The 22,920-nt window shown below is 35.5% G+C and overlaps 2 protein-coding genes across 4 annotated transcripts in view; one reads left to right on the plus strand and one right to left on the minus strand.

Moving 5' to 3' along the window:
* Positions 556–21,717, minus strand: PPWD1 (peptidylprolyl isomerase domain and WD repeat containing 1). Of its 2 annotated transcripts, XM_005694635.3 has the most exons (11): positions 21,459–21,717; positions 17,988–18,090; positions 16,229–16,329; positions 15,974–16,094; positions 12,863–13,310; positions 8,682–8,872; positions 7,658–7,847; positions 4,751–4,932; positions 3,513–3,594; positions 2,411–2,593; positions 556–864 (listed from the first exon to the last, which is right to left on the minus strand). In XM_005694635.3, exons 1-11 carry the CDS (start codon positions 21,646–21,648, stop codon positions 721–723), a joined length of 1,935 nt encoding a protein of 644 aa, XP_005694692.1. In that variant the 5' UTR covers positions 21,649–21,717; the 3' UTR covers positions 556–720. The 2 variants fall into 2 exon arrangements, with proteins under 2 accessions (XP_005694692.1, XP_013828189.1); XM_013972735.2 differs by lacking the exon at positions 17,988–18,090 and having other exon boundaries at positions 558–864.
* The window catches only part of CENPK (centromere protein K), a 37,533-nt gene continuing 36,394 nt past the window's right edge, over positions 21,782–22,920 (plus strand). For both annotated transcript variants that reach the window (XM_005694637.3, XM_018065508.1), the window contains exon 1: positions 21,782–21,862. The gene's annotated coding sequence lies outside the window, so the exon portion shown is untranslated. The remainder of the gene's footprint in view (positions 21,863–22,920) is intronic.

The following is a 22,920-nucleotide window of genomic DNA, read 5'->3' on the forward strand; positions in this document are numbered from 1 at the left end:
GAAGCTGAAGCTTCAGTCCCTTGGCCACCTGATGCAAAGAACTGACTCACTGGAAAAGACCCTGATGCTGGCAAAGATTGAAGGCAGGAGGAGAAGGGGACGACAGAGGATGAGATGGTTGAGTGGTATCACCAACTTGATGAACACGAGTTTGAGCAATCTCCAGGAGTTCGTGATGGACAGGGAAGCCTGGCGTGCTGCAGTCCATGGGATCAGAAAGAGTTGGATACAGCTAAGCGACTGAACTGACTGAGTGCTCAAAAGACAAAATTATTTGGCTTGAAAGACAAACCTTGTAAAAAAGGAAATGTTACATCACCAAAGATGCCCTTTATTAAGATCTAAGAAAACATGTTTCTTAAAAGAAACATTTGAGGGCAGACTATTTGGCATATCTTTAAAAAGCTGAGGAACAAATGCATACCATTCTCATTATTTAATATGGTTTTTAAGACTCTTGAGAAATTATGTATAAAGAGTGCTATTTGCCTGAGTTTTAGTCCATTTGAGTTTATTACCTCTTAGGATGAGAAATACTGCAAGAAAACTCAAAGGCAGAGCTTTTAAAAAAGAGCCTTTAATGAAAAATACACAAATATAATACTGAATTCCTGAAACATGATTTGTACATTCAGCAAACCTTGAGCTTCCTTATGTAAAATAATCCTGTGTTTAATGTATGTGTATTTTTATTTACATAGACAATGAGACAAATCTATTTTACTTAACAGTAATATTTATGATGCTGACATCCTCATAGGGCTTATCTGTTTTGGGATTGACTTTGACGTTGGAGATCCTTTGTACGACTTCCATTCCTTTAGTCACTCGTCCAAACACTGTGTGCTTATTATCAAGCCAAGGCTGTGTTGGAGGACAAACAGAAAATCTTGGTAAACCCTAAATTCTTAAATCACACCCTCTGGATGAGCAAATTAAAAAGAATTAAACTTTGGCTTCATTTAAAAATATAATTAAGATGATTTTCATTTAGCAGCTTTTAAGAGTAGTTTCCATGTTATAATAAAAATAAAAAAGCATAGTTAAATATTTAATATCTGCATCTTTTAGATCAAAGGGAGCTGGGAGATGTTTGCTAAAGGTAAGTTTCTTTGCAGTAACCTTACCTGCACAAGCAGCAGTCTGGAATACTTTAAGCAGCATGTGCTCTGGCATCAGAGATAGGAGTTCAGACTCTGGCTCTGCTACTTACTTGACCTTTGGCAAGTTCATCAGGTCTCACTGTTTCCTCATCTATTTTTTTAAAACTTGCTTCCCTGGTGGCTCAGAAGGTAAAGAATCTGCCTGCAATGCAGGAGACCAAAGCTTGATCCCTGAGTGGGGAAGATATCCTAGAGAAGGAAATGGCAACCCACTCCAGTATTCCTGTCTGGAGAATCCCATGGACAGAGGAGCCTGATGAGCTACAGTCCATGCGGTTGCAATGATACTAGAAGTATTGTGAATATTACATGAGATCATGTACTTGGCAGACAGATAGTAGTTATAAATTGTTTTCTTTAATTCTAAAAAATAAAGAGTTTTTGTAATTTTGTAGAACTGCATAGCAACAGAGCTAGATATTCTTACATGTATTTCATCAAAGCTACAGTGTCATTGATTAAAAAGAAACTTTGGCTTCATTTTAAAATATAATTTAAAAGATATATTTTCACTTAGAAGCTTTTAAGAGTAGTTCCATGTTATAATAAAAACTAATAAAAGCTTAATATTTAATATCTGCATCTTTTAGATGAAAGGGAGCTGGAAAATGCATTTTGATTTCAGAGATAGAAAAATGTGGGAAAAACTGTATTAAAATCGGGAATTCTTATACCCTCATCCTTAAAGATGAGGAAACAAGCCCAGAGGTAGAATAATTTGTTTTGGATTGTCCAAGAAATAGTGCAAAGCTGACTTAAACTCAGCTTTATTTATTATAAATAAATTATTTAATAATTTATTATTATTTATTGGCCTGAATTACAAAAGTACTGATTATAAAGCCTTGTTAGGTAATTTTCCATTTTCCTTTCTAAATTGTTTTCATTTTTATATCCTAGCATTAATAGAGAATAATAAAGCTCTCTTTTCCACTGAATTCACTCTCTTAGATCAAAGCTGATGAATCTTTGGCTTACATTCACCTGGAAAATGCCTCCCAGGTGGCGCAAGTAGAAAAGAAACTGCCTGTCAATGCAGGAGAGATAAGAGACATGGGTTCGATCCCCGAGTTGGGACGATGCCTGAGTTGGGACGATCCCCTGGAGGAAGCATGGCAACCCACTCCAGTACTCTTGACTGGAGAATCCCATGGACAGAGGGGCCTGGCAGGCTACAGTCCATCGAGCTGCAAAGAGTCAAACATGACTGAAGCGACTTAGCACACACACATGCATGTTCTACTTACTGTTGGTACTACTGTTATGAAAAACTGGGATCCATTAGTATTCGATCCAGCATTGGCCATGCTGAGTGTATATGGTCTGTCATGTCGTAATGTTGAATGAAATTCATCTTCAAATTCTCCTCCCCATATACTTTCTCCTCCCATACCAGTACCTGTTGGATCTCCTGTCTGAATCATGAAGCCCTTAACAGAAAGTAGCCAAAGTAGTATTACACACATTATATACATGTATGCTTTGGAGTCGTATGTTTGTCAAGAGTGCTTTATATTCAATAAAATCTTAAGTCATTCTGTAAACTCATTTTAAAGTAAACCCTTGCTTATACTTTAGATTATGTATTTTCATTGCGTAACTGCCACCTTATCTCAGTGATGGAAACAAAAATGTAAAGGTCTTTCCATTTATAGATAGGCACTATCTCACTCAATAATTAATTAAAGCCAATTAATAGTGTAGATATGTTTTAGGATCTTGTTTAATGTGTTAGGTCTTACATAATTGGCCCACTCTTTTCTCTCCCCTTTCCCTAGACACTCTGAATGTCCTAGTCAGTCACTTCACTAATTCCTTCAGAAATCTGAAATCTAATTTTTCCTTCCGACATTTCTTCTGCCATTTCTGACCTGCCAGTAATCAAGAACTACCTCACTGCTCCATACATTTCATGGAATGTTGCTCAACAAAATCCTGGCTTGAATTCATTCTGTTCATCAGGTATTAGTGGTAGTTTTCACAGATAAAGTGGCAACATGGCTCTTCTAATACTTAATCTTCTAGATCTAGACCTTATCTAGCCACTAAAAACAGGTTACCTTGGCTACTGATTTGATCTCAGCAAGACCTTTTACTCATTACCTGATCCTTTGCTTTAACTGCTGACAAAAACTGCTGCAGTGTTTCCAAAAAGGCTACCCTGCTACTGTTCCTATCCTTGATTTTATATCTGATTTTCATGATCATCCATTATTCTTGTGACTTCCATAGTCCATTTTTCCTATTCCTAATAAAGTGCTAAGTGTGAATGAGATTCCTTAGGTTCTAAACCTCTTGTTATACAATGACATACTTTTCCTTAAATCATATAAAATTTGCATAACTTACCTTAATTATGCGGTGAAATGTGTGTCCATTATAATAACCATTTCTGCTGTGAACACAGAAATTTTCCACGGTCTTAGGGCACCTAGTGAGACATATTAAAAATATGAAAATTTAATGGAGCATGTTAGGAAAGTTTTCTTTGTAGTTAGGCTTCCCAATGGTATTTTCAGAATCTTCTGAATGTTTCAGGACAGTCTTTTTTTTCATAATTTCTTCTGATCTCAGTAGAAGCAAGAGTTGACAGGGCATATAGGCAGTAGCCTGTTCTTATAGTTTATATAATATACCATCTTTACATCACAACTGCTTATTTTACTTGAATTTGAGAGTATTTAGGTTCCAAAGTCATTTAGTATTTTTAAAAAATATAACCACAGCACCATAACCCACTGTATATAGTTCCTGGGAAAGGTAATTTTCTTATAAAAACAATGTTATAGTATGGTGACATTTCCTGACCAAGAACTTATTCACTGCTATGATAGCTACTAAATTTAATAAACTTTAAATGATAGTCACACACTCAGATACACTTTCTAAATAATATTAACTAATCTCATGAAATGATTTAATACTGTATATTATCATATAATAGCTCCCAATGCTGAGAATGGCAGAGAGAATCAAGAGAATCTTGTACCAACCACATCAGGGAGTAGGCTTAGTGGATGCATGGGTTCTGAATACTTAAAATGAGATAGTCCAGGTGTTTTGTCTGGTTGGACATAAAACATTCATATCAAAATAACAAAGTACTTTTAAATCAAGGCACTGTACAAGAGGTCTTCTTTTGGATCAAGAATAACCAGTCATATCACATTGTATTTGGTATTGTATGTTCATTCTGCAAACTCAAATGTCAGGAAGGAAAAATAATTATCCTCCCCTTAAAGATTTGAGAGGAAAGCCAATTATAACAAGTGAGCCACAAAACCTATAGTTGGCATGTGTAGTTGATGGTAGCGATAATATATATCTGTGTAAATCTATAATTTACATTCAGCACTGTCATATCTACTATATTTTGTCCTCATAATAATAAACCTGTGAAATATGTTTATGTATGTATAAAATTTTCACATTTTCTAATGCAATAATTATCAGAGCTTAGGAAGATGCTTTATCTAACAGCTCAATTTTTCAAAATACTTTTAAGTCAAAATAACAAGAAGTTGCGGTTTCCTCAAATATATACATTTACACTGGTATTTACTTATGACAACAGAAACAGTACATACTCAACAGGAAAGAGTTTGATGTGAATGTCTCCCATGCTTGTGTGGATAATGGCACTATCTGACACTCGTTTAGGTCCCTCAGCTTGAGTAGCTGCCATGACTTCTTCTTTAGAAGGTTTCTCATTAAAAACGTCTCGGTCAGAATCTGCACTTTTTGTATCTTCTGGTTCTCGTTTAGTAAACTCAAGGAGGAAAATAAAAAGTGAGTAAATCAATTAAATTTTTCATCTGTTTAAAATTTATGAACAAGAAAATTACATTTCTAATGAAGTATTTGAGGAAACTAAGAATTTACATCAGAATAAATGCTTATTTCAGGAATTGCTTCCAATCATAGGACATGCAAGGCAGCTAAATTTCTACATTTGCCTAATGAGAAAATTCATATGATGAAAATGAATGATTTCAAATGGAATTTAATTTCTTTTTTGGTGAAAAAATTTTTGAGTACCCACTTAAAAATAGGCAGTTCTGAGGTAGCTCTCTGCTTCTGCCTTCTAGTATGTCCTACCTAACCTGCCATCTATTGCTTACTTTTCACTACTTAGATTGCCTGGGTTTGAATTGTAGTTTGCCACTTAACTAGTTATATGGCTTTGGGGAAGTAAATTCATTACTTTCATTTCCTTACTCATAAAAGAAGATAATAAAAACTACCTCAAAATGACACCTGATATGAAGATTAAATGAAGGATATAAAATGTTTAGAGAATAGTGCCTGACACAGAAGGCAATATATACATATTAATAATTGTTATTACTATGAACAGGACCTGGTACTGGTAGGATGAGGATTCAAAGATGAATCAGCAGTGGACCTTGACCTCTTTTTTTTCTGACAGAGTCCCATCTGATCTATCTAAACCTTGAAGCTTGGAAGAAAGGATGTACAGTACATTTTGAGTGAAGCAGAAATCTCAGGATCCTCAAGGTCTATAGAAAATTAAGAAAAAACTTTCAGTTGTTAAAATTCTGGACTTCTAAAGGCCTATTTGTTTTATTTGACTCTCAGTAAGCAGAAATCTTCTCTCCCTGAGAAAGTGGATGTTAACTGAGCTCCAGGAAGGTCAGTCTAGTGCCCAGACTCTGTTTTGCCTATGTCCGTCCTTGGTCTACTTGGATCGATTCCAGATAAAGGAACAACTAAGCCAGGATGTCACTGCTTTAGCATATTTTTCTCCAGTTACCAAAGAATGACATGTCTGTTTCACTATTTAATTATATGAATTTTAAAAATTATCTTGATTTAGTTCACATATAGAACTATTACAGTTCAAATTTTATACAATCTTACTTTTATGGTTATTTTATGGTACTGGATTTGAAAAAAGGGATATAAAATTTGCATATATGAATACCATTTTAGTTTTAAGAATATGTACATCTAATAATTCATGAAAATGTTAGCAGTATAAATACTCAGTGAGTGACTTAATTTTTTATTTTTCTATTTCTTCAGAGTTTCTAAGGAACATGTGTGGTTTAATCAAACATAAACTCTGGGGAAAGACAATTTTTAAATAAAGTGGATGGAAAATTAAATTTAGTGTATATTAAGAACTGTCTTTTATGATTTCTTTTTACCTTCAAAAAATTATAGGTAATAACAAGAAAAAGTATTTTTCTTTAACATATATATTAATAAATCTTTAGCAGTGAATTTGAAAGTTTATAAGCAAAATTCTCATCTTAAAAAAATATATCCCATTTTAGGCTAAAAGAAAAATATTGGAGTAGATAAACTGCTATTTCGCACATTTACCAAATGCTGGTAACCTTTAAAGCCTCACAGCTGCTTGTAAATTGTCAGACGAATGAATGAGTATACTATAATGGGTCAGATAATTCACCAAACTCTGTGGAGTTTGGTATGTGACGAAAACATAGTGCTCTGTATTTATGGATTTTATGTTATCTTGAGGAAGAGAAGACAGTGTAAGGGACTCCTCCCCACCCCCTGAAAATAACAATTATTCCAGAAAGTGTGACATGTACACAAGCAGGCACACCTATTCCAGACTTGATGTCAGGGGAAGGCTTCCAAGCTGGGATCTGAAATATGAAGAGGAACTGGGGAGAGGTTTGTGGCTGACAGAAGGAATAACCTGTGCAAACACCACCAAGTAAAAATAACATCAAGTCCTGCAAATGGGGTCAAGTTCAGTATAGGCAATGAACTAAAAATGAAGAAAGATAAACTAGGAGAGCGGTTAATATAGACAGATGGGGAGTCATTTAAGGATTTTAGGCAAAAGAATAATCACACCTGGGTTTTAGAAAGTCTCTAAGCATGAAAGACAGATACAGATGCAGAGGTCTCTACACTTCAGATTTTTCTGCTTGACTGAACAATATTAGAACAGTGTTATTCCTAGATGGCTTAGTAGTTTGATTTTGAGCCCAATCTTACTTAACATGCAAAGTACTTTTAATTTCCAGAAAAAAAAAAATCTCTCAGGAATGTATACCACGGTAGCATCATTACAATGGAATCAAAAGGTGAAAAAAGATTTGTATCTAGAGAAGGAAATGTGCAAGTCATGTTGAAGAATAAAAGGTGAATAATACTAAAACAGAAGAATTTTTAAAAGTCCACAGGAAAATCAATTTTGGATGCAATTATTACCACAGCCACTTACTTCCTATTGTCTTAGACAACACAAGTTGTAGAAGCTAGGTTGAAAACTAGTTCAAAACCGGATGTAAAACAGTACAGAAATACTTAAACAAACCCTAGTTAAAGATTCTACAATACTAATGTTATAAGATGGTATTCTGGTTGTTTAGAAAGTCTGTTATTATGGGCAACATTCTCTTCAGTTGAAAACACAAGTTAAAAAAATAAAACTCCAATCAAACTGGAAGAAACATTAAAGACTATCTCCTGTTATTGATACTTCCACATACCATATAAAATCTATTCTTTTTGAAGGATGTACAGACTATTGTTGGGTCAGCTTGAATATTCTGAAGAACAGGGTTTTCAGAAGCTTTCATTTCTATAGTAGTTGCAGCACGATGTTTTTTGGCTATTCCCTGGAACAAAGCCAATTGCATCACTCTAATATTTTCTTGCTTGCCTAAGATCCGCACACAACTGGAAAATACATATAATAAAATTATTAGGATTAACTCCAATTATACCAACTTTGCAGATAAAAGCTAGAAATCAACTATCTTTTATTTCTGTACAAAATAACCAGTAAAAGATTTTTAAAAAGTATTTTTCTGCCTCTCCCACTCCCCACAAAAAGTTATTTTAAATTGGTAGGTATTTATAATTTTCAGATTAAAAAAAATAATTTATTTAAATAGTTTTAACCTACCCCTATCATTTTAATCTTTCTTCAAGCCTTCAAAGATTCTGTATTGCCAAGAACTACAATATAAATTTGTTTATATGTGAAAATGTACAGTACAAGACTGTTTTCCTTTAAATATACTTTAAGTTCTTTTCATTTACATTCAGTGATAGTATCTGATTATAGCAATTTTGTTCTAAGACCAAATGGGCTGTTTGTACAAAAGGCTTATTGTGGTTTCATGCATTTTAACTTCTGATTTTATGTCTAGCAGGATGTAATGCTGAATTCTGTGGTTAAAATATTTGGCAACATTTAACATGAAACGGGCTAATTTAAATCAATAAGCAAAAGACAGACTGAAACTTGTTAAAAAAAAAACACAACAACTTGAAACTATGCATATCTTTCTTCCATTTCTTTAACAAACATGAGTGGAAACTTTTTACATAAGATTATAAACAACCAAAAGACCACAGAAAAATCCAGTCAAAACATTTGGTTAAGTTTAGACATCTGGGACCATTCCACTTGTCTTGGAACAAACAAAACTCCCATTGTTTCCCCAAAGGAGGAAATGGTCCTTTAGAAGTAAATTTTTAAAAAGCGTATGTGATATTAAAGCTTACCGGTTTGTCTCTACGTTTATAACTTTAATGCCCAGCATTGTTCCATACAGCACGAAGTGTCCAGTTTCATCAAAAACTATATTTATTAATCTTACTGCATCCACCTTCTCCAATTCACGTTCTACAGCCATCCGTCGACCAAATTCCATGTCTGGTAGCTGTTGCCTCATCTGCTGCAGTTCAGTAAACATCTAGGAAACAAACCATTTATTAACAAAAATAATGTTACATGATAAAGGGAAGGAGAATTTAAATAAAAGCAGAGTGTCCATTAATAGCCACTGACAGTTTATGTGCTTATATATCTTCTTAAGGAGTACTCTATAAACACTATAAGCAGGAATTGAATTACAAAATTCAATCATAAAAAATAGTATTTATACTAACTCGTTATTTTAATTAAAAAAATGAGTTAATGTAACTACTGCTTTTTCTGCAGAAACAATATATCTGCTGCATTTTATAAGCCACACACAGCACTTTCCAATATAAACCATATATGTAATTTTAAATTTTTTAGTAGCTATGTTAAACGAAGTAAAAATGAACATGAAATTAATCTTTTATTCAACCCAATGTCTAAAATATTATCAAAAGACATTAAGCAAAATCAATAATACAAAAAAGCAAAATAAAGACATTAAAATATTAAGCAATATTTAAAAACTGAGATCTTTTTTCCTTCTTATACTAAGTCTTTGAAGTCCAGTGTGTATTTTACACTTTTAGTCCAGCTCAATTTGGACTAGTCACATGCAAAGTGTTCAGCAACCCTATGTGGCTAGTGGCTATTAAGCTGCACAATGCAGATACGGACTGTGAGACCTTGTTCCAGGATCATGGACCTGCCATTTAACAAGCACTCGATTTTATTTTTTATGATTTCACTAACTTATAACAATTTCATATTTCAGAAAATGTTTCAAGTTGTTTTGGAGCATCACTATATATTTAGATTATCATTAGGTAAATGTGATTTAGGATTGATGAATTTTATGAGTGCCCTTTAGTTTGGATATTTGGTTTACTTTTCTTTAGATATTTAATATACAACTTTCAAGATAAGGGTCAGTTACTATGTACAGTCACACTACCAGCCTCCCCAAAGATGTGATCTTTACATTCAGTTTCCCCAACATTTAGGGCATAAAACTGCAGAAATCAAAAGTGGCTAGATTGCGAATGAAAAGAGGTCAGTCAGGCTTATGTCCCATCTACTACTTTTTTTCATGCTTGCATTAACAAAATCTCTGGTTTTTCTAGATGTGGAAAGAACAACAATATACGTTAACTCCAGAAATGAAAAGGAGTATAGGGTTTCTTGTTACTCATTTGCCAGAAATGGCCTAGATGCTAGACTACATTTTTGTAGTATGGGAGCCTTGACTATTTTGCTAGAAAGAAGATTCATTTTCAAGAAATAAAGTTTATAGATGGTGATCTGCCCATGTAAAAGTAACAAATGCTAATCTAACCTTTCAAGCACATTAGTATCTTTTAAAAAATTAATTTAATTGGAGGATAATTACTTTACAATATTGTGGTGGTTTTTGTCACATATTGACATCAATTAGCCACAGGTGTATGTGTCCCCCGATCCTGAACCCCCCCTCCCACCTTCCCATCCCATCCCTCTGGGTTGTCCCAGAGCACCAGCTTTGAGTGCCTTGCTTCACGCATCAAACTTGGACTGGTCATCTATTTCACATATGGTAATAAACATGTTTCAATGCTATTCTCTCAAATCATCCCACCCTCACCTTCTCCCACAGAGTCCAAGTCTGTTCTTTACACCTGTGTCTCTTCTGCTGCCTTGCATATAGGATCATTGTTACCGTCATTCTAAATTCCATATATATGCATTAATATACTGTATTGGTGTTTTTTTACAATATTCTAGCTTTAATAGCTGCATCTCTTACCATCTCATCATCTCTGTATGGCCATATGCAGTACTCCTGATTAATAAAATACCAAAAGATACAACTTCACACCATCCAATTAAATTTGTCTATTAAACTAGGACGCTTAACTAGTTAGAACCCTTAACATGGAACTAGGAGATACCAGTCATTAACTAACTAGTAACTAGCATTATTACTAAATTAATTGGCATTTACACCCCCTCTTGTTTTGGGGGGGGTGGCAAACTCCCTTATCCTGAATCTCAACTTCTGTCCTATACTTTGCTACTGATCTTATCACAATAATCCTATAATTTCAACAAATATTAAAGACAATAATGAAATAGAGTGAATTCAACGGCTCAGAGTATATGTGTTAAATGATTTGTATCAGAGAATAGTTTTGTTTTCTTAAGGAATCTAGGAAGAATTGCAAATTGTGAAGAGTTTTAAAATTATAGTTAAGTTGAAGCCACCATTAAAGAAAACATCACAAGGTTTCTCCTTTTCCCAAAAGCATAATGGAAAGTTATATTCTTCCAATAAGAAAATGAGTTATGAGGATAAGTTGACTAGCATACAAACCTTCCCTTTGGTCTGGATTCATATTCCTTCAGGCAGCTAATTCACCCAACTTATTACTACATCTCTAATAAGGTGACAGCATTTTTGAATTACTTAATGCAAGGAATCTATTATAAACTGGTGGCTACAAAGACTGTAGAATTGACACTGTTGTACAATAAACACTATTGTTACAAAGATTTCACCCACAGACTTTTGGAGAATTCAACATACCCATAGCAGTTAGAGAACCACAAGATGGAAACATGATGAGACTCAAATATCCACAAAACCAATTATCTTTGCATGGATAAAAACTCATTCTACAGCTACATGCTCTAATAAATACTTTTTTTATTCCCCGTTTTTTGGCTATGCCAAAAGGCATTCAGGATCTTCAATCTCCAACCAGGGATTGAACGCATGCCCCCCTGCAATGGAAGTGCTGTGTCTTAACCACTGAACCACTAGCAAAGTCCCAATAAATTCTTGTTAACAGTTAATTATGTGTCAGGTATCATTCTTAGTGCTGGAGATTCAATCACAAGCACAACAGATACAGGACCATAAATGACACACAGTTTAATCTACTGGGGGAGGGGGTGATACACATTAATCAAATAATAAGACCAAATATTCTAAAAGAAAATAAATAGTGATATACTACCACATTAAAAAAATATAAGTAGTCTGAGACTGGGAGAATAGTGGAAGATCACTGGGGGAAATGATTCTTTGAGATTTGAAGGATGAGTTCAATATGTAAGGGGAGGAATGAGGATTAATGGGACTAGGGGTCACTCCAAGCAGGAGGGACAGCATATGCAAAGGCGCCGTGGTGGGAGACGTCAAGAAACTGAAAGAAGGCCTGACTAGGTACAGCAGAGGCAGGGAGGGAGGTGATTTACAGCAGGTTGAAGTGGAAGGGAGGGGTACAATACGGCAGGCCATGATTTTGCTCTCGCTCCTAAAAACAACAGGTAGTCACTGAAATAATCAAAGGATGACATGATAAGATAATGTATTTTTAAAAGATTCCTCTGGGTGGAACATGGATAACAGGTTAGGAAGAAGCTAGAATAGATTCAGAGAGTAGGCCATGCAATAGGCCAGGCAACAGATTATGAGCTAGGGTAGTCACAGCTGTGCTAAAAGGAAATGTATGTATTTAAAGTATACGTAGAAAGTAAAACTGACAGGACTGATGATGAATTAAACAGACGGGTAAGGAAAAACAGTTAAAAATGACTCAGATTTCTGGCTTGTGCAAGCAGATACATATTGGTGCCATTCATGAAAACAGCAAAAACAAATAAATAAAAGGATAGGGACAGGTCTGTTTATAATAGAAGGCTGGAGAAATAAATTTTTAAGTAGTCATATAGAAGGCAGGAGTGAAAAGAATGAGAAGAGAAGGAGGCCTAGCATGGGTTTTGAGGATCTCAAAAGAATGAGCTTTCAAACAACAAAACTACAAAAACAGCCACGTAAGTGTAAGAAAAACTGGCTCAGAAAATGTCACATCATAAACCTAGAGAAGAGAGTTTTAAAGAGTAACAATGCAAGACAGCAGACAAACAGTATCTTTAATGTGATAAGCATATTAATCATCAATCTAAATGTCCATGTCCAGAAAAAAATCTTTTAAGAAACAGCACAAACTAAAGACATTTTTAGAAAAGTAAAATCTGATTAAATTTATATGGCACTTACACTTAGTGATTCATCAAAGACTCTCATGAGTTTTCCAGTTAAGAATCTGAAAATTCTAACTTTTCTGTCAGAACCAATAGTGGCTAATTTCTTTCCATCAGGTGAAAAACATATGCTGGTTGGATAAGCCTTGCACTTGGCAAATTCATATAAATCTGTGTCAGTTTTATATTCCCAATTCACATTTTTGGGGAATTTATACTCATAAGGAGGACCAGTCCAGTATTCAATCATTCCAGATTTGTCAGAAGACACTACTGCTTTGTAAACTGGGTTTAGCCGTATCTGAGTCAGAGGTGATGTATGGAGTTTGTCAAAGATATGCAGTGGCTGGTTATCTCCTCGACCATCATAAATGAAAATTTTTCCTGTACTTTTCTCAGAAGCAGCAACTGAAGATATGGCATCCCCCGGGCAATAGATCCACTCACACTGTCCAGGGAAATACCTAAAATAGTAAAGAATTGAGGGGGATAAGAAGAGGCCAAAACAAGTCATAAGCATCCTTACTCATTCCCATCACTAAAAAACGTCCCTGCAGTGATTCAGCCAGTTTTAGATTCTTTGATCAAACATAGCAGCAAGAAACAGAATGGGGAAGAATAGGAAAAGTTACTAATTTTTCTCTTTCTGACCTCATAAATGAATGATAATAACTTCTGAGGACTGATCAAACCACAGGAAGAGAACTCACACAGCAAGTATTTACAAGGTAACTGAAACAGACCTGGTTCTTAAAATATTCTAAGGCATTTTTTGTTTTGTTTTGGATCTCGATGTCTCTGTCTATGTATGTGCTATTCTAAGTCACTTCAGTTGTGTCTGACTGTTTGGGACCCAATGGACTGTAGCCTGCCAGGCTCCTCTGTCCATGGGATTCTCCAGGCAAGAATACTGGAGTGGGCTGCCATGCCCAGGTCCTCCAGGGGATCTCCCCTACCCAGGGATCAGACATGTATCTCTTATGTCTCCTGCATTGGTAGGCAGGTTCTTTACCATTAGCTCCACCTGGGAAGCCCCTGTCTATGTATACCCTACTTTTAAATAGGTTACCATGTTAGTATACTTTACAAATCCATTCTTGAAATATTTAAGGTCAAAATATTTCAGTCATGGCTTTGCTCAAAACAAAAATGTTCTGATATCACTCTCTCATTATCAGTAGCTTGATCTTAATACTATGAGCTTTGAACATGTTACCTGATAAAGTGTAAAAGAATTGGACAGATGTAATCAACATACTAAATTTATATATTCAATTGTGTGTTGTCTCCTTCAAAATCATTAGTCTGAGAAGCTACAGTTTCTCCAATGACAGAGCTAATGCTCAAAGCTTTTTGAGGACTCTCAGAATTTCTATAAAATCTTAAAAGACACAGGCATAGCTTGGAGATGTTGCAGGTTTGGTTCCAGATCACAAAAATTGAAAATTGCAATAATGTGAGCCATATAGATTTTCTTTGGTTTTCCAGAGCACAATAAAAGTTTGTTTACACTACCTGTATTTCTACTGAAGTGTGCAATCACATTATGTCTAAAAAATTACATGTATATATACATATCTTAATTTAAAAATATTTTATTGCTTAAAAAATGCTAATTATCATGTGAGGCTTTGGCCAGTTGTAATCTTTTTGTAACAGTAACATCAAAGATCACTGATCGCTATAACAAATATAATAATAATGAAAAATGAAATATTATGACAATTACTAAATGTGAAATAATGACACAAACTGAGCAAATGCCATTGGAAAAATTGGTGAGTACAGACTTACTCCATCCAGGGTTGCCACAAACTTGTTATTTGTTAAAAAAAAAAAAAAAAAAAAACCCAATGTGTGCAAAGTGCAATAAAACAAGATATGCCTGTTCTCTTTCAATACCTTCAAAGGTGGCAAATGTTCAACATATATTTGATTTAAAAAACAAACAAACAGCTAAAGTCTGGGGGAAACAAAGCTGGGAATATGACACATATCAATAGGTATTTCTATTTGTAGTAAAAAAATAAGCTCTTATCATAAATAATGAGACTAACTTCTTTTAGTGGTTCATAAACTGGTTTTGAAGGAAATTCCCAAAAAGTACTGTCACATACTGAATTGTGTAGTTCTGATCCCTACTTTCCTCCAATTCACATGGTGAAGCCCTCATTCCCAAAGTTACTGTATCTGGAGAAAGGGTTTTAAAGAGGTAATTAAATGAGGTCAGAAGGTGGGGCCCTAATCCAACAGGCCTTGGCCTTCTAAGAAGTGGAAGAGCAAAATATTTCCCTCTTTCCCCTGTACTTAACAAGGACAAAGTGTGAAACCCCTAAGAGTCCTCACCAGAACACAAACACTGTTAGAACAATGATTTTGGACTTTTCACCTCCAAAAGTTTTGGACTTTCCAATCTCCTCATCGGAAAAGACTCAGATGCTGGGAAAGATTGAAGGTAGGAGGAGAACGGGACGACAGAGGATGAGATAGTTGGATGGCATAACTGACTTGATGGACATGAGTTTGAGTGGGCTCTGGGAGTTGGTGATGGACAGGGAAGCCTGGTGTGTTGCAGTCAATGGGGTCACAAACAGTCGGATACAAGTGAGCAACTGAGCTGAACTGAACCTCCAGAAGTGTGAGAAAATATATTTCTGTTGCTTAAGCTACGCATTCCATGGTCTTCTGTTTAATTTCATTACTGCACAGTCTAACCACATAGTTTGGGTATCAATACACTTTAAAGTTTAAAATCACCAACAATTCCAAAAATGCACATAAGCCTTATAAAAACACAATGCTATATTACTGAAATAAGCATTACTAGGAAGTTAATTTAAATGCCAGTAAATTAGACATGATATAATTAATCCTTGTTATGGGGCTACTTGGACATTTCTGTTGTAATTAATGACAAAACTCACAGCAGAAGCTCACAAACAACATCATAACAAAGATTCATAGAACTTAATTTTCCCAAGCAAAATCTAAAGGCACATTTTTTAAAGGAATGGTAATATATTCTGTTTAGAAATACCTATGAAATGGTGAAGTTTAGTTCAAAAATTCTTTTATTAAGTTAAAAAAATATATATATATACACACACACACTTTAAAAAAGACTCACCCAAGCTTCAGCATATTGATCATGTCAAAGTTTACTACATCAAACACCTTCATTGCTTTATCATCACCCACGGAACAGAATAAAGCTCCCTCAGAGCTAATTGCAATACTCTCAATAACTCCTATTTAAAGAAACCAAATCAAAACATTCTAGTAAACATAAAAGAAATGGATATAATTAAAAGGAAAAGAAGTTTAAAAAGAAATTTTAATTAATACAGTTGAAATGAGAGCCAAAAAAAAGTGAAATTCTTACCTAGGTGACTACGAAAATGTTTAACAAATTCAATTCCCTCTTCTATTTTTTTCCAGAATTTAACATGTCCATCGTGACTAGCAGTAATAATAAAGTCTGTCCTGCATAAAAAATTATAGAAGTTACTTTCTAAAACAGATGTAAAAATCACTTTGTGCCCCCAAGCCAATCATTTACTGAGAATCTTGGACTCTTAACAGATTACAAAAAAAATCTTCCTTTATACAAACCACTGTATCACTGTATTAGGGTAGACATGACATTGCAAAATTTGAAGCTCTTTTCTGGATATCATAACAGCTACTGCTGCACTAATCTTTTTTATTTTTTACTGGTGTATAATTGCTTTATGCCAGTTGTGTTGTGTTAGTTTCTGCTGTACAGCAAAGTGAATTAGCTATATGTAAACATGTTCAATATTTCGCCTCTTTGTCACCGCAGAGCACTAAAAAGAGTTCCATGCTGCACTAATTTTAAATCTAAGAGCTAGGATCAGGATTGAGGTAATCTTGACATTAAAAAAGTCTCACAAGGAATCACTAGTTCATAGAGTCCTTTAATGCTAAAATTACCCTACAGGCAGTCTTTCCACAGGGAAAATGTACTATCTTTCAGAAGGTGATAAATAATTAAATCCCAACATACAACTTACATATAAAGCAAAACTCAATGTAAGTTTGTTTCAGATATTATCCAAGGTATTTTGGTTAAGTACCAAAATTTTGTACAGTATAGCCTCTCATCAGTTATATAAAAATAGAAACCATTTGTTGAAAGCTATTATATGTTGAGTACTCTACATACATTATCTTAGTTATAACCATCTTTACAACAACCCTATAAGGTGAGTATTTTTCACCATCTTTTTAAAAATTAGGAAATAGTTTAAAAATGTTAAATGTATTTGCCCCAGGTCTGTAGCTGGAGAAGAGCATTCAATACTGGGTTTGCCTAACTTCAAAACACTAGGTTTCTATAAAATCTTCAAAAATCTTTCCATTATAGTCTGCTGCCTTAGGTTAAACAAAGAAACCTGGAGTGACAGAAAGCTAGTCCTATATGCTGCCTTATTAACCGACAACTTTCTACCAGGAAAAGAGCTAATATTTGGTCAAAATTATCCCATAAAAGGAATATAAAGATATTTAAATCTTTTAATTGTCTCTAAGAGATCAAGAATAAACTGATCCAAACAGCAAAGTAAATCATCTACTTCTTTCCATACTCATTGCCAATATCATCTCAGGTACCATCCTAATTCATCTATGATTACTGCCTCCTAATTGCTTTCTCTGTATCCATTTTTGCTGTGTTTGAATCCATTCATTTCACCACAACCACAGTGATCTTGAAGTTTACACACACACAGACACATGTATACACATGTGTGATGTTACTCTCTCAATCAGGTTCAAAATCCATACAAGAAATAGAAAACTGTGGGACTTCTTGCATTTTTTCTCCAGCCTCAACTACCACTTAAACCCCTCTAAACCTGTTTCCTTATCTATAAAACATAGATGAATACTACTTGTAAGACTGTTAAGATCAATGGGACAATTAATGAAAAAGCCTTGATATAGGACCTAGACATAATATGAGCTCAACAAAGAGCAGAGTATTACTATTCCTTCTACAAAACCTCATTCAGCTATTTTAAAGATTCTCTGACATTTCCAGAAAAGTTACTTCTACAATTCACCTCAAAACTGAAGTATTAAAAAAAAAAATACATTCTCAGAAAAGAATATAGACTTACTTGGTGCACACCACATGGGTGATAACATCTCTATGCATGTAACTGCGCTCATACATGGATGCACTGGGGAGATTATCAAGATAGACTTTTTCAAACTCTAGAACTAAGGGAAAAAAGTAAAGGAAAATATTTTTAACAACTGGAACTAAATACTATTTTGTATTTTCTTTTAGATTTTAATTTCTCTCAATTCACACGTAATGAAAAAATATCCAGTGTCTGTTATGTCAGTTGTAACTTATTATTTCATTGTACTGAATAGCACCGTTGTTTATTTGGTCATGAATCATTCTCAGGTTTTATACAGATGCTTAACTGTGTCCCAGAACTTAGGAATTGAGTGGCTCTGGCTTAATATACAAGTTCCATTAAAAGAGAAAAAACTTAAATTTCATGAAAGTATCACAACCAACTTTCCAACCATGTAGATCCAATTATTACTGCTAATTTAAATAAGTTGTAAGAGGTCAGAGGCCATCCAGAACATCTCAGTTTATCTTGAAGGCAATGATCCTCTTTGAAGTCACTGATACTAGGTTTGAGTAAACGTAATAAATGCTTAGATTTCTGGAGCTGAGACAATCCTAGAGAACGTGCAGTTGAGTGAGTCTCAAACTTTTTCCAAGGGCAAAACATTTTTAAGAGTGGTAATCTTATGGCAAAACCAATACAGTATTGTAAAGTAAAATAAAGTAAAAATAAAAATTAAAAAAAAAAGAGTGGTAATTTGAGGAAATATTTCATGGTATGAGCTATAAAAAATTTTACTAGTAAAAAAATGACATACTTGTTACCTAAAAACAATCCAATGATGGCCAAACATGCCCATAAAAAGTTTCTAAATTAAGCATGATCATTTCATGGTTTTTCATCACTGCTATTTAGCAAGCTCAAAGTTGTGTTCAACAAATTACGTCTCTCTTCATTTTCAGTAACAGAACTTCCATTTTTACATGGGAATATTGACATCTAGCTGTAGTCACCTCTAACTTTTCTGCAGTTAGGAGTGACTAAGTACCAATGAAATAAAAATGGAAGTGTTGTGTAACAGTCAATAAGTCTCCCTCAAGAGTTGTGCAGTTCTTTCTTTCCCCATCTGACAGTTTAAAACTGGGAGATAACCATCAAGGACAAACACGAGGTCCATATCCTAGTGATGCTGGAGCAGAAAACTAGGAAGAACCTGTGGAGCCTCCACACCAATCCCAGATTGTCTACTTTAGGACTTTTATCTTTATTGTCATTTTGGATTTTTTTTCTTTATTTACTGTCATTTGGATTTTTCTGTAATATACAGCTAAATTTAATCCTGATGGATATTCCTTTTGCTGTTAGTTCACTTGTTGAACAGATATTTACTGAAAAAAAACTAGGTTCCAAGGGACATGGACATGAAGAGTTAACACTGTCTTGAGAAAACCATCATTGGTAGAGCCATATAATATATAATATATATATAGAGAGAGAGCCATATAAGGTAGAGCCATATAACCATTTATAGTATCTTTCTGAAAATGTGTACAAAAGTCCAATGTCCAAAGAACATGTTAAAGGGGATGGTTCCATTTCTATTAAGTTTTAAACCCTATCCTTTTAAATGAAATCTTCAGTGATATTTTTCTAACATTTCATACATGTTTTTGAATTTCAACTTTTTCTTCAAAATGAATACACTACTGATTAATTTGAATAAGCATCTCATTGTCTCAACTGTATTAAGTTTATAAGCTCTTTGTTCCCTAATGCTAATAATATCAGCAACTTGACATTTTCGGACTTTTCCATTTCCACTCATTTCCACAAAAAGGGACCTGATATCTAGTCCAAGAAAATAATTGTGAACATACACATAGTAATATTCATTTGTTCAAGACTTACTTTGTACCTGCTATATGGAAAGCCCTGTACCCAGCACTGGAGCAAAATAGGCATGGTCTTTGCTCTTACATGCTTACAGTCTTAACAGTGAAGAGAAACATTCACCAGAGAATTACATGAATAAACATTCAATTTAAAAATGTAGCAAGTGCAATGAGGAACAACTGCTATGGAAACATTCAACTTAAAAGGCTTAGCAGTAAAAAAGGTAACTGCACTTTAAGGGTGTTAAGGAACAATATTCAAAAAAGTAGCTTCTTCAAAATTTGGATACATAAAATTTTGCTGTATCTGGATCCAAATTGTATTCAAAATTTGGAACCATAAAAATGTCACTCTGATAAATACACCTCATACTTATGATCAATGTACTTTAGAAACTCAGCCCAGACTGGAAAAGTCATACGTTTTCCAGAAAAAGTAACAGCTGAGCTAAAGGTTGAACGACAGTAGGTTAAGTGAAGTGGGTGAGGAAAATTATTCCAGGTAGACCCTGTGACACCCACGCAGACATTCGCAGTTGTAAAAGGGCATGCCCCATTCTCTAGTGTTATAGTATGGCTTGGACAAAGAGTAAGGAGGATCAAGGATTTGGGAGAGGAAGTAATGGAAATGTGCTGAAGGAGGAATCATATCAAGAGCCTTACATGCTATATTAGGGAGTTTGGACATTGTTCTAATCAGAAATCACTTAAAATTTTTAAGTTGGAAGAGTAATTAAAGATTCGAGCTTTCAGAAAGATCACATTTTAATGGTCTTATACGTTTAAGGAAAACATTTCAAAGAACCTGAAAAATAAGAAAATTTAATGTGACCCTTTCACCAACATCTCCCCCCTTTTTTGGTGCACCCTGTTTATTTCATAAAATTTTGTCACTATTACACGCTAGTGGCAAAATGCTTCCGGCCATGATATCTCACGAGTATGCTTTGAAAAACACAGATCTTGGTTTTTGGATGAAAAACTTGTAATCCAGGAAAGTTTTGTAATCGTCAGAAAACTCATTAGTGGTGGAGTCAGGAATTAAATTATCCTTGCTAAGCTGCTAAGTCACTTCAGTCGTGTCCGACTCTGTGCGACCCCATAGACGGCAGCACACTAGGCTCCCCTGTCCCTGGGATTCTCCAGGCAAAAACACTGGAGTGGGTTGCCATTATCCTTATCTATTCCTTAAGACTCTAAACAGGCACCACCTTCCCGGGTGGCCAAATACACTACCACCAGTCTTCAACTAAAAACCTGAAATAGAAAGTTTTCTTTTCCACATCTGCTAAACGGGGTTAAAACTTCCAACCTCATACGACAGCTGTACGGATTAAATGAGCGGTGCCAAACACGTTATGTAATGGCAAGTTAGCTTTAGCCTCTATTGTAACAAACAAGAGATTGTTAGATAACTATTAAAAAGACGCTTTACTCTGTCCAAATCACTATTTCGGAGTAGAGAACGGCCAGAAGTGAGAAAACGACCCTCTGTTCCGACGACACAAATCCCCACAATCACACACCCTCCGTTTTGGGGTCTGGTTTGAACTCTCCCACTCGGAGGACACAGTATTTCATCTCGCCCTGTGCCTGTCTCTGTAGCTACCTTTCCTCTTCTTCGCCAATGTTGCTTCTACAGGTAAAGGCCCAACCCAGCGCTCTTCATTTTCTTCTTCGTTCTCTTGAGGCACTGCCACTACCAGCTCTCGAGCGCTGAGTTCCGTTTTTTCCGGTTCCTCCGGGTCCCGGCGCCTTCTTCTTCTCAGCTGTGAATCACTACCACACTCGGCCGCCATGTTGTCCGAACCGTCAGAAAATGCGCGACACTCACAGCTCGGCTACCAATCCCGAAGCAGCGGCGCGGCCTTCTCGTCAGCGGCCGAGCAAGTTCCAGGATTGGCTGGAATGGGTGGAAGCAGATCCAATCAGCAATCAGCGCGCGCGCGTTCTGGGCCGTAGAGCCACTTCTGGAGTAGGCTGAGGCGACCTGAAGTCTGTGGTGCGGCGGAGGTAAGCGTTTGGCCGGGAGAGCGTCGTAACCGGTGAAACTTGCTCCCGGGGTTGACAATTCCTAGGATATGGAGCTGCAGACCCCCACGGTGGGACCCTTAGCTCCGAGAAACTGGATACCTGTCGTCCCACCAGGCCTGAGTCCCGTTCTTCTCCGGGTCTAGAATCCCACCGGTTATGAGAGAAAGACATAGGGGTGGGGAATTTGAAAGAACTAGTTAACTTTCGGGCCTCCCTTGAGATTTGCCAAACATCTTTTTTCCTGAGCTTCTTGATTCTTTCACACACAGTCTGAAGAAGATAATGAGCGCTTGTTACTGTGGGGGTTGAGTGGTGGGGCTGGGGAGTGGGGCGGGAGGGACTGGGGCGGGAGGGACTGGGCAGAAATCCAGTCACGCCGAAGTGGCCCAGGCAGGACCATTTACCTTCTGGTCTAGGTTTCCATCTCTTAGTGGGCTTCTAGACTTAAGCTCTCTTATTTAAAAATGATTTTTTTTACTCTGGTGAAAAAAACAAATATACAAAATTTACCATAAAAATTGAGATGTAATTGACATGTTAGTTTCAGGTGTACAGTGTAATGATTTAGTGTTTGTATGTTGTATGTATTGAGAAATGATCACCACAGTAAGTCGAACATCCATCACTATACATAGTTACAGAATGTTTTTTACCCCTGTGGTGAGAATTTTTTAAGTCTACTCTTTTTAGCAACTTTCATATATGCTTTCATATAGTATAATTTTCTGTAGTGACCGTTCTGTACATTATATTCCCATGACTTACTTATTTTGTAACTAAGTTTGTACCTTTCAACCCTCTCCAGCCATTTAGATACCACATGTAAGTGAGATCATGTGGTATGTCTTTCTCTGTCCAACTTATTTCACCTAGCATACTGCTCTCAAGGTCCATTGGTGTGGCCAGTGAGGAGATTTCATTCTTCTTTATGGATGAATAAAATTTACTGATATGTCTGTCTATATCGTATTGCATTTTCTTTATTCGCCAGTTGATAGACACTTAGGTTGTCCTTGCTGTTGTAAGTCATGCTGCCA

This window comes from Capra hircus, chromosome 20 (assembly GCF_001704415.2).
Source record: "Capra hircus breed San Clemente chromosome 20, ASM170441v1, whole genome shotgun sequence".
NCBI lineage: Eukaryota > Metazoa > Chordata > Mammalia > Artiodactyla > Bovidae > Capra > Capra hircus.

Bases quoted from the DNA above. Each gene is read 5' to 3' on its own strand.
- PPWD1 (XM_005694635.3), bottom strand. From the start codon at position 21,648: ATGGCGGCCGAGTGTGGTAGTGATTCACAGCTGAGAAGAAGAAGGCGC. The intron at 16,330-17,987 runs GTAAGTCTATAT...TTTTTTATGCAG, and splicing joins ACCCATGTGGTGTGCACCAA to GACAGACTTTATTATTACTG. The intron at 16,095-16,228 runs GTAAGAATTTCA...TTCTTTAAATAG, and splicing joins ACATTTTCGTAGTCACCTAG to GAGTTATTGAGAGTATTGCA.